The 12,889-nt window shown below is 46.7% G+C and overlaps 7 protein-coding genes across 7 annotated transcripts; 3 read left to right on the top strand and 4 right to left on the bottom strand.

The window, feature by feature from the left end:
• Positions 1-140: 140 nt before the first annotated feature.
• Positions 141-2,327, top strand: Bathy16g01290 (predicted protein; the record flags this gene model as incomplete). The annotated part of the gene is made up of 1 exon (XM_007508573.1): positions 141-2,327. One exon carries the CDS (start codon positions 141-143, stop codon positions 2,325-2,327), a length of 2,187 nt encoding a protein of 728 aa, XP_007508635.1.
• A 216-nt stretch (positions 2,328-2,543) lies between these two features.
• On the bottom strand, positions 2,544-3,011 carry Bathy16g01280 (40S ribosomal protein S21; the record flags this gene model as incomplete). Its single annotated transcript, XM_007508630.1, has 2 exons — positions 2,544-2,600; positions 2,829-3,011. The coding sequence occupies 2 exons, from the start codon at positions 3,009-3,011 to the stop codon at positions 2,544-2,546; spliced, it is 240 nt and encodes a 79-aa protein (XP_007508692.1).
• A 250-nt stretch (positions 3,012-3,261) lies between these two features.
• Bathy16g01270 (ribosomal protein S16) lies at positions 3,262-3,932 on the top strand (the record flags this gene model as incomplete). Its single annotated transcript, XM_007508513.1, has 2 exons — positions 3,262-3,339; positions 3,705-3,932. 2 exons carry the CDS (start codon positions 3,262-3,264, stop codon positions 3,930-3,932), a joined length of 306 nt encoding a protein of 101 aa, XP_007508575.1.
• Positions 3,933-4,109: 177 nt separating this feature from the next.
• Bathy16g01260 (predicted protein) lies at positions 4,110-10,673 on the bottom strand (the record flags this gene model as incomplete). Its single annotated transcript, XM_007508546.1, has 1 exon — positions 4,110-10,673. One exon carries the CDS (start codon positions 10,671-10,673, stop codon positions 4,110-4,112), a length of 6,564 nt encoding a protein of 2,187 aa, XP_007508608.1.
• Positions 10,674-10,915: 242 nt separating this feature from the next.
• On the bottom strand, positions 10,916-11,142 carry Bathy16g01250 (predicted protein; the record flags this gene model as incomplete). The annotated part of the gene is made up of 2 exons (XM_007508442.1): positions 10,916-11,046; positions 11,118-11,142. The coding sequence occupies 2 exons, from the start codon at positions 11,140-11,142 to the stop codon at positions 10,916-10,918; spliced, it is 156 nt and encodes a 51-aa protein (XP_007508504.1).
• A 255-nt stretch (positions 11,143-11,397) lies between these two features.
• Bathy16g01240 (AGAP001502-PA) lies at positions 11,398-11,577 on the bottom strand (the record flags this gene model as incomplete). The annotated part of the gene is made up of 1 exon (XM_007508493.1): positions 11,398-11,577. One exon carries the CDS (start codon positions 11,575-11,577, stop codon positions 11,398-11,400), a length of 180 nt encoding a protein of 59 aa, XP_007508555.1.
• Positions 11,578-11,960: 383 nt separating this feature from the next.
• Positions 11,961-12,827, top strand: Bathy16g01230 (6-phosphogluconolactonase; the record flags this gene model as incomplete). Its single annotated transcript, XM_007508431.1, has 1 exon — positions 11,961-12,827. The coding sequence occupies one exon, from the start codon at positions 11,961-11,963 to the stop codon at positions 12,825-12,827; it is 867 nt and encodes a 288-aa protein (XP_007508493.1).
• Between the last annotated feature and the right edge of the window lie 62 nt (positions 12,828-12,889).

Here is a 12,889-nt window from a genome sequence, read left to right as displayed (position 1 = left end):
CGACGAGAGCGCATGCAACAGAAAAATAAAATATCGAGGAGCTCGTCCTTTACTCCTCAGAAGAGGACTACCATCGTCGACTTTCCTCGCTCACCTTTACGACGCACTCAAAGGTATTAAAAACACACATCATCATCAAAATGGGAATCAAAGGATTGCCGGAACAGTTGAAGCATTACTACCGCGACGCGCAAGTGGAACAGTTTAAAGGTATGAATACGCAGTCGCGCATTTTTAAAACGACTTTCGTCGTCTCCGATTTGGTTTCCCTTTGTTTCGCGTCGAGATATTCAAAAACTGACACAGAGACGCACCATCGTACTCTTTCTTTTTACGTCATCATCAACCAACCGCTTCGCGCGAACGAAACGCATTGGATGGAACGTGTAATAAAAGGTATGCGCGCAGCCGTCGACGCGTACTCGTGGCTCCACAAAGGCGCGTATTCGTGCGCGTTAGAGTTGCACACGGGAAATCACTACTGGGTAAAACAAAACAGAGACGCCCCGTACGTGAACTATTGCATCCACAGGGCGAAGATGCTGAAATTTTTTGGCGTGGAACCGGTGATCGTGTTCGACGGCGATCGATTACCGGCGAAAGCGAGCGAGGAAGGCACGAGACGACAAAGGAGAGAAGAGGCGAAACAGAAAGGACGAGAGCGATTGGAACAAGGCAATCGAGAAGGCGCGACGTTTATGTTTACGCAGAGCTTAGATATTTCGCCGAGGATGGCGCTGGAGTTGATTGTGGCGTTGAAGAGAGAAGGTATTGAATTCGTCGTAGCCCCGTACGAAGCGGACGCGCAAATAGCGCATTTGGCGAGGCAATCGAGGGAAAATGGTGGAGTGGACGTGGTGTTCACGGAGGATTCGGATTTGGTCGCCTACGGGTGCGAGAGAGTTTGTTTCAAGTTAGACAAGTTTGGGGCGTGTAAAGAAGTTTTGTTGGAGGACGTGTTGATGAATAAAACAGCTGCGGCGATGACGACGACGACGACGACACCCAGCGAGGAGATGACGACTACTAACAACGAAGAAAGTGAAATGACGATCAATAACGAGAGTCAAATGACCGTGGAAAACGATGGAACGAACGAGTCGGATGAAAACGTAGACGCGAAGAAAAAGACTGCTACTGCTGCGAAGAAAAAAGGTGGTTCGAAGTCTTCCGCGGGAGGAAAAGGTTCCAGAGGTGCCAATTCTCCATTGTCCTTCGAGAATTGGACCCACGACGACTTCTTGGGTCTCTGCGCGATGAGCGGGTGCGATTTCTTAGAAAACGTGAGAAATGTTGGTTTTAAAAAGGCCCACGCTTTCGTCAACAAAAATGACCGGTGCGCAAAAACCGCGTTAGAAATGATGAGTAAAGACCCAAAGATTGACGTTCCAGAAGGTTACGTCGAAAAATGGCAGCGCGCGGTTTATACCTTCAGACACGCGTTGATTTATGACGTCAAGGAGAAAACATTGAAGCACTTGACGCCGCTTCCCGAGGAGCTTCTCGGGAAGACATCCGACGAGCTTGACTTTTTGGGCAAAGTATTCGAGGACAAAGTTGCGATTGAAATCGCAGAAGGAAGAATGGATCCCATCGCGAGGCGTCCGTTTGCTCACGCGCAACCGCACTTTCAACAAAGATACAATAATAATTACAATAACATGCATAACGTGCAACTGACGAACGAGGGACCGAAAATTCCAAAAGTCAACATCAATTCTATGTTTGCGGCGAAGAAAGTTGCCACTTCCACGGCTCCAGCTCCAGTAGTAGCAGCCATGCCGCCAGCAACAGCAGCAACAACAACAACAACAACAACAACAACAACGGTTCCTCCTCCTTCTCAGCCGTTGAGACGTTCGCCGAGGAAGCATCCGCAAAGCATGGTATTGAGCGCAGAAGACTTGGAGGATTTAGAGATCGCTAAAATGCTCGGCGCTGCGGAGCAAGGAGTGCAAGCAAACAAGCATACGCCGGCGCCACCCTCCGCCTCAAAGAAAAGCCGCACGCCGCTTTCTTCGCCGAACAAGCAAAGTCATCAAAAACCGAGCGCGACGGACAATTCGTTCAAGCGAACGTTCGAGAACAACAAGAACGATGAGAACGCCGAGATACGAAACAAGTTTAGCAAAACTGCGTCAAATAATACCACACCAGGCGCGGAATTGAAGAAGCTACCTCCCAAGCCGCCTTCGGTGAATAAGAAGTTTGGCGCTCCGGAAAAAGAAAAGACGATATTCAAACTCGGCGCCGACGGCGGTTTGAAAGAGATTAAAACCAAGCCGAAGTCCATCGCCAGTTTCTTCGCTCCGGTGAAAAAGAAGTAATGTAGTCGTAAAGTAGTCATCGTGATGTTGTATCATTAGTGCGCGCGTGTCCGTGACCAATCAATCCATCAACAGATGAACAAGAATTGTATGCGTTTTCGTTTTTGTGCTACGTTCTGGACTCTTTCGTGTTCAATACAACAAATCCAAATTTCTAATGTTCTCTCTTTCTAAAGTTAAACTAAAAATAAAGGCAAAGACTAATACAAAGATGCATTAGTTGTTGCCCTTCTTCTTTTGCCAGAGGTGGTCCATGGCGCAGTCCGATTCACCCTGTTGATTTTTTAAAACGAATGAAGGAGAGAGAGGAGTGAGTATAGAGTTGAGATTTCGAAGAAGAGAGAAAAGAGAGAGTGGGGTTTGTTTGGTTTGGAAAAATCATCCGCGAAATCGCGCGGTTTTCAACCACTCGCGACCCAGAAAATCTACAAACAACCCCGCCTTAACGTCGCGAAAATAAAGCGTTTCACAATTACACGATCAAATTCTTCGAATGCGTACCTTGTTTCTCACGTAACCCGAAATGGCAAAAGTCGAATAGTTGCCATTGTACGTCCCGTCCGGACCCAAATGCCCGACGTTCACTTGAATCGCCGCGTGATCTTTGCACGTGATCAAGCGGTTCGTCCACGAGCACTTTCTCGGGATGTACAAATCGACGTTATCTCCGTCAGCGTTGATCATTGTTTTAGTGGATGATACTTCGTAACGTAGAGTTTATGGCGAGATTCCGCGAAAGTGTGTGCAGTAAGAAGAAAAACTTCTTCAAATAAAATTGCTTCCTCTCCAGATGCCAGAGCTCTCTTCCTCGTTCCTTTCAAAAAAAACGAAAAAAAAGAAAAGCTGTTCTCTGCTCTCCAAAAAAACACTCCTCCTCCTCCTCCTGTTTCTCGAAATTCGTCACTTTAGCCCGTAGTACGAACCGTAAATAATAATGTCGTTCGCAGCGTCCGCCCCTACTCGATTGAATTTCTCAAACAGCGTTTGCTCCACGCAAGGCTTATCGGCCAAGGTACATATTTTTGGCGTCGTTTCTGTGTGTTTTTGTGCGCTTTCAAAGCGCGAAAATTCCTTTCTTCCGCCGTCTCTCCTCCCTCTGGATAAAAAAATTCCGAAGGAGGATTTGCTGCGCGCGCGCGCGCGATTTGTAACCTCACGCGACGTAAAAACTAACCAAATTTTCTCATTTACAGGCGCCGATTAGAACTGCGAAAGCGTTTCCGTCGTTGAAGATTGAAAACAGAGTTGTGGTGAGTACCAATACCTCTTCTTTTCCTCGTCGTCATTTCGTCGTCACGCTTTTTTTTCCTCTCAACGTGTTGGAATTCAACCTAACCCTGTTTCTTCTTCTTCTTCTTGGTCGAAAAAATATTACAGATTCGTTTTACGCGTTTGGGAAGAAAGCGCCAAGCGTTTTACAGATTAGTTGCTATTGATTCCAAAAAGAGACGCGACGGATTACCGATCGAATTCTTAGGCTGGTACGATCCGATCAAAAAAGAGTCTTCCTTGAACGCCCCGGCGATCAAAGAGTGGATCGCGAAAGGGGCGCAGCCGTCAGAGACGGCGGGGTCGTTGCTTAAGAAAGCGCTCATCATCTCGTAAAGGAGGAGGAAGCTTTTCGGAGATACATATATATAAATAGATAAAAGAGAGAAAACAACGCGTTGTGTATTCTTATGTAGTAGCATTTCACATTATAGTAGAACTTATTGTTATTAAAAGAGAAGATATTCCTACCTTTTCGATTTTAAAAACGAGCGCTATTTCGCACTCCCTCTCTTAAAAAAATTCCTCCTCCGGACCTTCTCCATCCTCTTCAGGCAACTCATCTTCTGACTCTTGCTCGTCTCCTTGCGTGAAGTCGCGAGCATTTTTGATTCGATCTGATAACCAGCTCGTCAATTTTTCTTCGTCATCGTGCATCATCATCGTGTAGTAGTTCATACCGTGCAGCTCGATTATTTTATGCACGTTTCTCTTCTCAAACGCAAACTGCCAGCCGAGCTTAGTAATCACCTCCGATTTTTCCAACAACGGGTGATACATGATTCGTAGGTAGTTTTGCACGGTAAAAAGGCCTTTGAAACTCACTTCAACTTCTCGAACGAGACCGGCGAGATCGTATTTCCTCGCCAAATTGAGTACTTCAAAGTAGTAATCCTGTATTAAGGTGGAGAAGTCTGAAGGCAAACTTTCGCGTTGCGAGAGACTCACCCCAGTGAATGTTCCAGAGTACAAATAGTACAGCAATTGCTCGCAGGCAAATTGGGAACAATCGAGCTTCACTCGACACATCGCGTTGTCTTTTTCGTTATCGTCGTCGTCATCGTCGTCGCCATCGTCGTCGTCGTCATCGTCGTCGTCGTCGTCGTCGTCGTCGTCGTCGTCGTCGTCAATCACCATGCGTGCAGGATCTTCCTCTTCGTCAACCATCGCTCCAAAGACTTTCTCTTCCTTCTTTTTGTTTCTTGTGTTTTTAACGTGCAAACAACCAGCTTCTATTAGCTTCAAGAACTTCTCGCTCGCGTGTGCGAATGCAATTCGATGCGCATGATACTCTAGACGACCGTAGGCGCACACGAACACGACGTCGCATAAATCAAGGTTCTTGGTTTTCGCGCTCATTTTCATTTCCGGTATCCCTGACATCCGATCGCCAAGTCTGACTTTATATTCGCCACCATCCATGACCACGAGACACTCCTTGAATAATTCCTTCTCGCCGTTATCTTTGGGAAAGAATTGAGTGGAAATTTCCGAAACATACTTATTTGCCACGATTTCGTTTGCTGCGTCGTCGCCGTCGAGTTCCATGAACTCGTCATCGTCTAAGAAAACTTCCGGGCCGTTGTTCCCTAGACCGTCGCGTTTCGTCTTTTCAACGATGCTAGAAATAGCCTCTATGGTTTCCCGCACATTCGCTCCAGTCGCTCCAGACGGAAGCAACGAGGAAGCGGTCAAGCAATGACCGTGCAATTTTTGGACGTTTGCTAATTTTTCTGTAATCGCGACGATACTTTTATTGAAGTCAGAACCTGGATTGTCGTATTTCATTATTTCTTTCGTAAACGCGAGCGACTTTAGGAAGTATCGCCGCGGTTCGATATTATTAGTTCCAGGTCTACTGAAAGACACTCCGTTTTCGGAAGACTTGTGTCCAGTTTTGTTCCACGCGTGATCAATGAGAACGTCGATTAATATTTTCAAACCTCCGGATTCGAGGAAGATGTCCTGCATGTCTTTCTTATTGCACAAGTGCGCGAAAGCGACGGCAATGCGAAACTTCTTCGCGTGTTTTGGCTCCGTCGTCATCAGATATTGCAAATACTCTCGACATTTCTTGTTTTTATCTAAAGTCAGTTTGTCTTCCAAACGTTGCAACGTTTTTTGTACGCACGTGGTGGAAGCTTCCAACAGAAGAGTGGCGTCGCGGAAACGTTGAACCGACCCTTCCGCGATGATTACGTGCACGTTATCCTCATTGTCCGATAATCCGTACAAAGCAAAGGCTGCGTTATGTTGCAAATTCTCCACGTATCGTCTCGCGTCGACTTTCAACTCAGAGTCCGGCTTTTTGACCGAACTATTTGTTTCTCGTAAGTGCAACATGATGTCATCGATGTTCGAATCGAGAAGTTTCAAGAGAGGACCAATACCGGTGCCAAAGCAAATGCCGATTTGATTATCCGTATTTTGCGCGAGTCTTCCCAGCGCGAACGCGGCCATTTCACGTAAACCAGGATCCGAATTCTTCAGCATCTCGACTAAAGGTGCGATGGCACCTCTCTGGACGATTCGAGTCATGTTATAATCTTTAGGCTCTGTAGCGGCGAATTGGCCGAGCAACAAAGCCGCCTCTCGTTGCGATTCAAGACACGAGGAAGATAACAAACCAATGACGGGCTGTAAAGCGCCTTCGTCTAAAACTCGTTTCTTAATGGGTAAACTCGAATGAACGAGATTCCCAATCACACCGACGGCTTCTTTGTGTACCGAAGAATCTTCTGAGCGGACCATGAAAAGGAGCATTTTCAAAGCGCCTTCTTCGACGATTTGGTTTTTGTTTTCAGGATTCTTAAATGCCAATGTTCTCAAGGCGGCAGCGGCGGCGCGTTGTACTTTCACGTCGTGCACGCAATGCAGCAAGGAAATCAACGGCGGAATACCACCATCGTGTCTCACGGTGGATTTGATGGCGTGATTTTCGTGCGCGAGGTTCGTGATGGCGTCGGCGGCGCGTCTCGCAACAGAAGATGTGATGGCGACCGGATCGTGCGGTTTTTCCTTTTGCTTTGAGTTAAAGTTCGAGATTATCTGGACCAAGACTGGAATAACCCCAGCGTCTGCGACGCGATCTTGATGACACGATTTACTAGCCAATAAACTCATGCAATAACACGCTTCTTTGAGTACTTCCGAGACGGAAACAATGCGTGGATCCTTTTCATCTTTCACGACGTCTAACAATGTTGCCACTCGATCGTTGATTTCACAGAGAACTTGTATCAACGATTTCACGCTTTCAACCATTCCTTCGTCAACCATGACGTCGCAAGCGTCTTCTAAACGCGTATGCGCGAGTGCAGATATAATCGTTTCTACTAAATTCAATTCGAGCACCGATGGGTACTTCCCAGTCGCTAGAAACGTTGGATCGCTCGCATCCACATCCGTCGATGGATTTCCCTCCGGTAAGCCGAGAGAACCCACCGCGACTTTCGCCCGAAATATTCGCGCGTAAACACGAACGCTTTTATACAACTTGGTCTTCTTTATGTTCTGGTCTTCATCGTCGTAGCAACTTCGAAACTTCAGGACTTCCGAGGTTGAACATCCGACGATCTGTTTGAGCGCGTCGTTCAAGTCCGCCTCCTTCCGAAGAGTACGCCAGTTGACTAAAGTTCCCTTGCTGTATTCTTCCTCAAATGATTTCAATTTTGCCATTCCTTCTTCGGTGTTCTTCATATTGTCGTAAATATGTTCTTCCGATTCTCGCCATAGTCTCTCCATCCATCTAGCCATGCGAGTTTGGCTGACGACGCGGTTGATAACGTCCGGCACGGTTGGAGTTTCCTTCACTAACTCTGTGACAGAGCGCATCATAGATTTCAGCCCGTCTCGCTCAGTTACCGAGAGCAATTGCTTGGGATTACCGGAGTTGCGAAAGTTCTTGCCGAAGCTCTTGATCAAGTGTTCAATCTTTCCTATTATTTTCTTATGTTCGCCCATGGCGATGATTGCCGCCGAAACCGATTCTTTCACGTTGCCTTCTTTTCGTTCGAGCAATTTCAACAATACGGAGGAGAAGTCGCGCTTGTCCAACTCGTCGTTGATCTCTCTTATTTTTCCGTTCATGCTCGCAACACATTCGGAAACGCATTGAATAATTTCCGCCGTTACGGCACCTTTCTTTCGCGCCGTTTGATAAGAGCTCATTCCCGGTTTCGGTTGTTGATTCTTTAAATTCGTTTGTTCCCATAAAGACCTCTTCATCCAATACGTCGGAGAGGCACACATGGCGTTTTCGTAGTTTTCAAGATACCATTGTCCCATCGACAAGGAGGAAGATGCGGAAGACGATTGCGGTGACAGCATATCGAGCAGTCTCGTCACTATCAATGGTACGAATGCGCCCTCCTCGTATTTCAGCACCTCCGCGCGAACTTGCTCTTTCTTGTTTAATAAAGCTCCAAACAACGACGCTAACTCGAGGTCGAGTGCGATGAAGCGGTGACCACCGGTTGCCTTTTGCAATATGATTGCGTCTGACGGTATATCGCGCAAGAGCTGAAGAAGTAACGGTAAAATGTTCGTCTCTTTGACAATGAGCTCCGCGCAGTCGCCGCACTTATTCTCTCGAACTGCGGTACTCGATGCAAGATTTTCCGTCGTCTCTTTCGCCATTTCTTTCAAAATGCTCAACTTTGCGATCAACTTGTAGAGAATTGGTCCATATTGTCCCGCCCTATCGCGCATCGGTAACGATGCTTCAACGTTGCCACTTTCCTCGGTAGGACTGTATAATCGGTCCACATAGTCGCGTTTGATGCCATCAACTAAGTGTTTGTGATACTTTAAGATGCACAAAGTGCGACAAATATCTTTCCGAGGAAGAGGATGAAAATTCCCGAAAAACCCGTCGTGTTGTGCCGCTACAAAGAAAGCAACGAGTTTGCGGCAAAATGCAGCTTTTGTCTCGGAGTGCGGCATCAATAACCATTGGCCGTATTCGTATGTATCCTGCATCTGTACACTCTCCGAGTACAAGAACACCTCTTTGCTCTCGATAAAATCGGGCGCATACCACCTGGATAAATTCTCTGCCACTATCACCTTTTCTCCTGAGGTGAAGAATGTCTCGTCTAAATTTTTTGGCAACATGGTGCCGTATATATCTCCAGCCATTGCGCATAGACGGGAAACGATGTCGCTGCCGAGCTTGTAAACTTCACTAAAAGCTTTGTGTATTTTTATACCTTCCGTGGAATCGTTCCGTTCATAGGCTCGAAACCGCGAAACCGCGAGTGAAACGATTGGAATGGAATAGATACATCGACCTATAATATCGCTATCCTCCAAGCGCATATCGCTTCTCGTAAACAAATACGAGCAATGCGTCAAAAGAGATGCCGTGGCTATCTTCGTCGTGGTTGTTTGTTGCTGCAGTTTTGTTCCATCTCCTTTCATCGCTTGGTCGTGCTCCATCCCCTCTAATTCGTTGTATTCGTCGTCAGGCTCTTGGCCACCGGCGGCCGCTATCGGTGTTCTCGATCTTTTTCCGAGCGCGCCTTCTTCTTTCTTATTCGTCATAGCCCCAAAATCGGTTATCATCTCTCCCTGCCATGGTGCCGTTATCGTATTTCTCGCGTACAATTTCTTGCGTAACGTTCGCGCCAACCTTTTTAAGCTGTCGAAATCTAATTTAGTGGTCCCGACCGATTTGCTGCTAGTTGTCTTTCTTGCCTCCGCGTTTGCGGACGCGTGTCCCGTGTATTCTAATTTTTGCCAAGTCTGAAACTCTTTTTCGTTGCTTTCGCCGATTAAACTGATCATAACTGCCATTACCGCGGTTAAAATCTGCGCGTTTTGAAGCGTAATTTCTCTCGCCGTGTTGATTTGCTCTTCTTCTCTCGTCATCTCTTTCGTGACTAAGTTTGATTCCAACGAAAGAAATTCTACGGCATCGAACAACTCGTGTCTGGCGCATGCAAACGCCAGCGACTTTAAACGCGTCAACACTTCCTTCATTAGCCCTTGAAATGCTCGAATGTGACTCGAGGTTCTCTTCTGACAAACGTCACCCGGTAGCTTCAAGTTTAAAACGTACGCAATCATCTTCAATCTTTCCACGCGTTCTTCGGTCGTGGATCCTCTTTCATAGATTTCAGTAAACCTGTGCGAGTGCGGTAACCGACTGAGTTGTTCGCTCGTCGTCGGTTCCTTCAAGAAAAAGTCATTATGACACACCGGCTCTAAAATCTTGGACAAGTGCGACTTCTTTTGTATCAACAGCTGTGCCAACGTTTCGATTCCGTCGAATTCTTTGGTCCATGCGTCCCCTTCTTCCCCTTCTTCTTTCTTCTCGAATCTGTTAATCTTCTTCAGGCGTTCCCTCGCGGTACCTGTCGGCCCCGCCGAAATAGTCTTCGAAGGATACGAAATGTCGACGCGACCGTGTTTGTTTGCTGTAATTTCTGCGGGCGTATACTCCTCCATCGCTCTCGATCGCACGTTCCACATGTCTTCAAACAAAAGACTTCCGGAATCTAACGCGTTGTACGGCGTTATTTCTTCGCGTTTTTGTTCATCTCCATCTTCTTCTTTTTCTACTCCTTTTCGCTTCTTCTTCTTCTTTTCGTCGTCGTCTCCTTTTTTCTTCTCAACTTCCTCCTCCTCCTCGGAAAAAGAATCATCCAACGCCTTCTCCTCCTCCTCTTCCTTTTCGTTACGGTCGTCGCATTTCAAGCGCTCTAAGTGCTTTCGATATCGCGAAGAGGAGTGTACTAACAGCGCGAACCATTCTCTCGGCGTGATCTTCTTCTCGTCGTTTTCCTCCTCCTTTTCTTTTTCCTCGATAGAACCAATCGTCGTCGTCTGACTCGTCGTCGTCGTCGTCGTCGTTTGATTTTTTTTGCGTAAAGTTTCTTCGTCGTTTTGGTGTGATTTGATTTTCGTCTTTGCCTTCGTCTTCTTCTTCTTCTTCTTCTTCTTCTCGTCGTCGTCAAAATCGTCGCGCTGCTGCTCAACCGCACCCGCACCCGCCGCCACCGCTTTTGGAGAAGGAGAAGGAGACGAGGTCGTCTCTTTACTCCGCTTCCGCTTCGGGTACGGAGAGCCCGCCATGGTGATGGTGAAAGATTTTTTTTAATTTTCTTTCCAGATGACGAGCTGTCGTCTGTTTGTGACGAAACTGCCTTCTTTGAATTTTTTTGAGGAGTGAAGCCAAAAAGAGATTGAAAGAAGCGCTGTGATGAATAGTGAGAGAAGTTGAGCACCCCTTTCTATTTTCTTCTCTCTCTTACATTAAATAGGTTTATTAAACGACTAGTGTTGCTACGAATTACGATATCATCGCGAGTATAGTATTAATCCTGTAATATCCCGAGGATCTCTTCGTCTCGGTATAAGAGGAACTCTTTCTTTTGCGGGCCTTCGTCGAGCTTGACGGCTTGACCGCCAAACTCCGGGAGCAAGACTTTATCGCCGGCTTTAACGCCTGTAATAATAATAGTATTAAGTCATCGTTAGGAAAGAGACTCAACGTTGTTCGTGAGTAAAAAGTCGTACCGTTTGGAATTAGTTTCCCGTCCATTGGACTCGGTCGCCCCGGTCCGACGGCGACGACGACGCCTGCGTTGAGCTGTAGTTATTTAATAGAACAAGAAAGAAAGAGAGAAACATCATCCAATCGTCAGTCACGCGCAGAAAAGCGAGAGCTCTACTCATCATAAAAAAAAGAAAACGCGTCCATCATCATCCTCTGTTTCAGCTCTTAAAGAGAACGTCCTCCCAATGTGGAGCGCTCTCTCTCTCTCTCTCTCTCAGATAAACAAACCAAAATCGAAATTCATAAAAAGAAGACTAAAGAAGAAGAAGAAGAAGAAGAATGAGAATGAGAATTCATCCGACGTACTTTACTTCCGACGGTTTCTGGCAACAAAATCCCCCCGCTCGTTTTCGTCGCCGCGACTGCTCTCTCCACCAGAACTCTGTCCATCAGAGGAATCAACTTTTTTACCGCGCTCATCGTTTTGTTGTGTCGTTGATGAGTAGTTGCTTCTCTTCTGTTTCCCCGTAAAGGAGTGTTAATCAGTGACGGCAGACTGACGAAAAATTTCTTTTTTTTCAACTTTTTTTCACAAAAACACAACCACTTTTTTTCTGTTGAGAAAAGTCTCTTTCAAAACGCATCACTCGCGCGCGCACTCGCACCACACGCGCTCGCTTTCTTTCTCTCCTCGTCCTCTCTGCTGCTTAGTATTAATGATCGTCTCCTCGACGAATTTATCATCATCGTCGCGAGTTTCTTCTTGGAGAGGAAAGTCTACTTTTTTAAAAACGACGTCAATTGGCTCCAAATCCTCCTCCAAAATATCTCATCGGTCAACTCGTTACAAAAACATTATAAAAATGGAAAACTTTGAATCGACGCCGAAACCGGAAGGTGCTCCCGAGTGCACCGTGTATTACACTCCCGAGTTAGTCTCGAAAGCGATCGCGGAGTTGACCGCGGAAAGCGCGAGAAGTGCGATTGAAGAGAGAGGGTACTTCACGCTCGGATTAGCCGGCGGGAGTTTGATTAAAATGCTTTCCGGATTGAAGAAGGACACAAACGAGGAGAATAAAATTGAGTGGGAGAAATGGCACGTATTTTGGGTGGACGAACGATGCGTGCCTTTAGACGATCCAGAGAGTAACTTTGGTGGCGCGTACGAGACGTTGTTTAAGGACGTGCCAATCCCGAGAGAGAATTTGCACGCCATCGACGACGGTTTGTACGAAGCGAACGAAGGCGCGAGCGCAAAGTCGGCGGAGGCGTACGATAAAGAGTTGAAGAGCTTATCGGAGACAATCTTACCGAAAGGAGACGGTGGATTGCCGATATTTGATCTGTTGTTGTTAGGTTTTGGGCCGGATGGGCACATATGTTCGTTATTTCCGAATCATTCGCTGGTGAAAGTGAACGACGCGCGATGGATTTTACCCATCGCGGATTCGCCGAAACCGCCTCCCGAACGCATCACGTTTTCTATGCCAGTGGTGAATATGGCGAAACGAAAAGTATTTGCCGCCGTAGGGGAAGGGAAAGCAGAGATGGCGAAACACATCTTAGAGGATGCAAATAAAACGGACGGGTCGATACCGGCGGCAATGGTTAAAGATGCGGAGTGGTTGTTCGATACGACCGGATCGAGTAAATTGACGACGACGCACGTTAGGTTTGAGTTTCCAGGAACGCCGACGCTTTTGGGTTTAGACACGAAAGAAGAAGACTGATTTATGATGCGATGATGGTTGGTAGAAGAGAAGCGTGTAATTAAAATATTATTATCGTCATT

Source organism: Bathycoccus prasinos (genome assembly GCF_002220235.1).
Source record: "Bathycoccus prasinos genomic : Chromosome_16".
Taxonomy (NCBI): domain Eukaryota; kingdom Viridiplantae; phylum Chlorophyta; class Mamiellophyceae; order Mamiellales; family Bathycoccaceae; genus Bathycoccus; species Bathycoccus prasinos.
The sequence above is the reverse complement of the archived record's forward strand: the minus strand, read 5'-3'. Positions and strand labels throughout refer to the sequence as shown.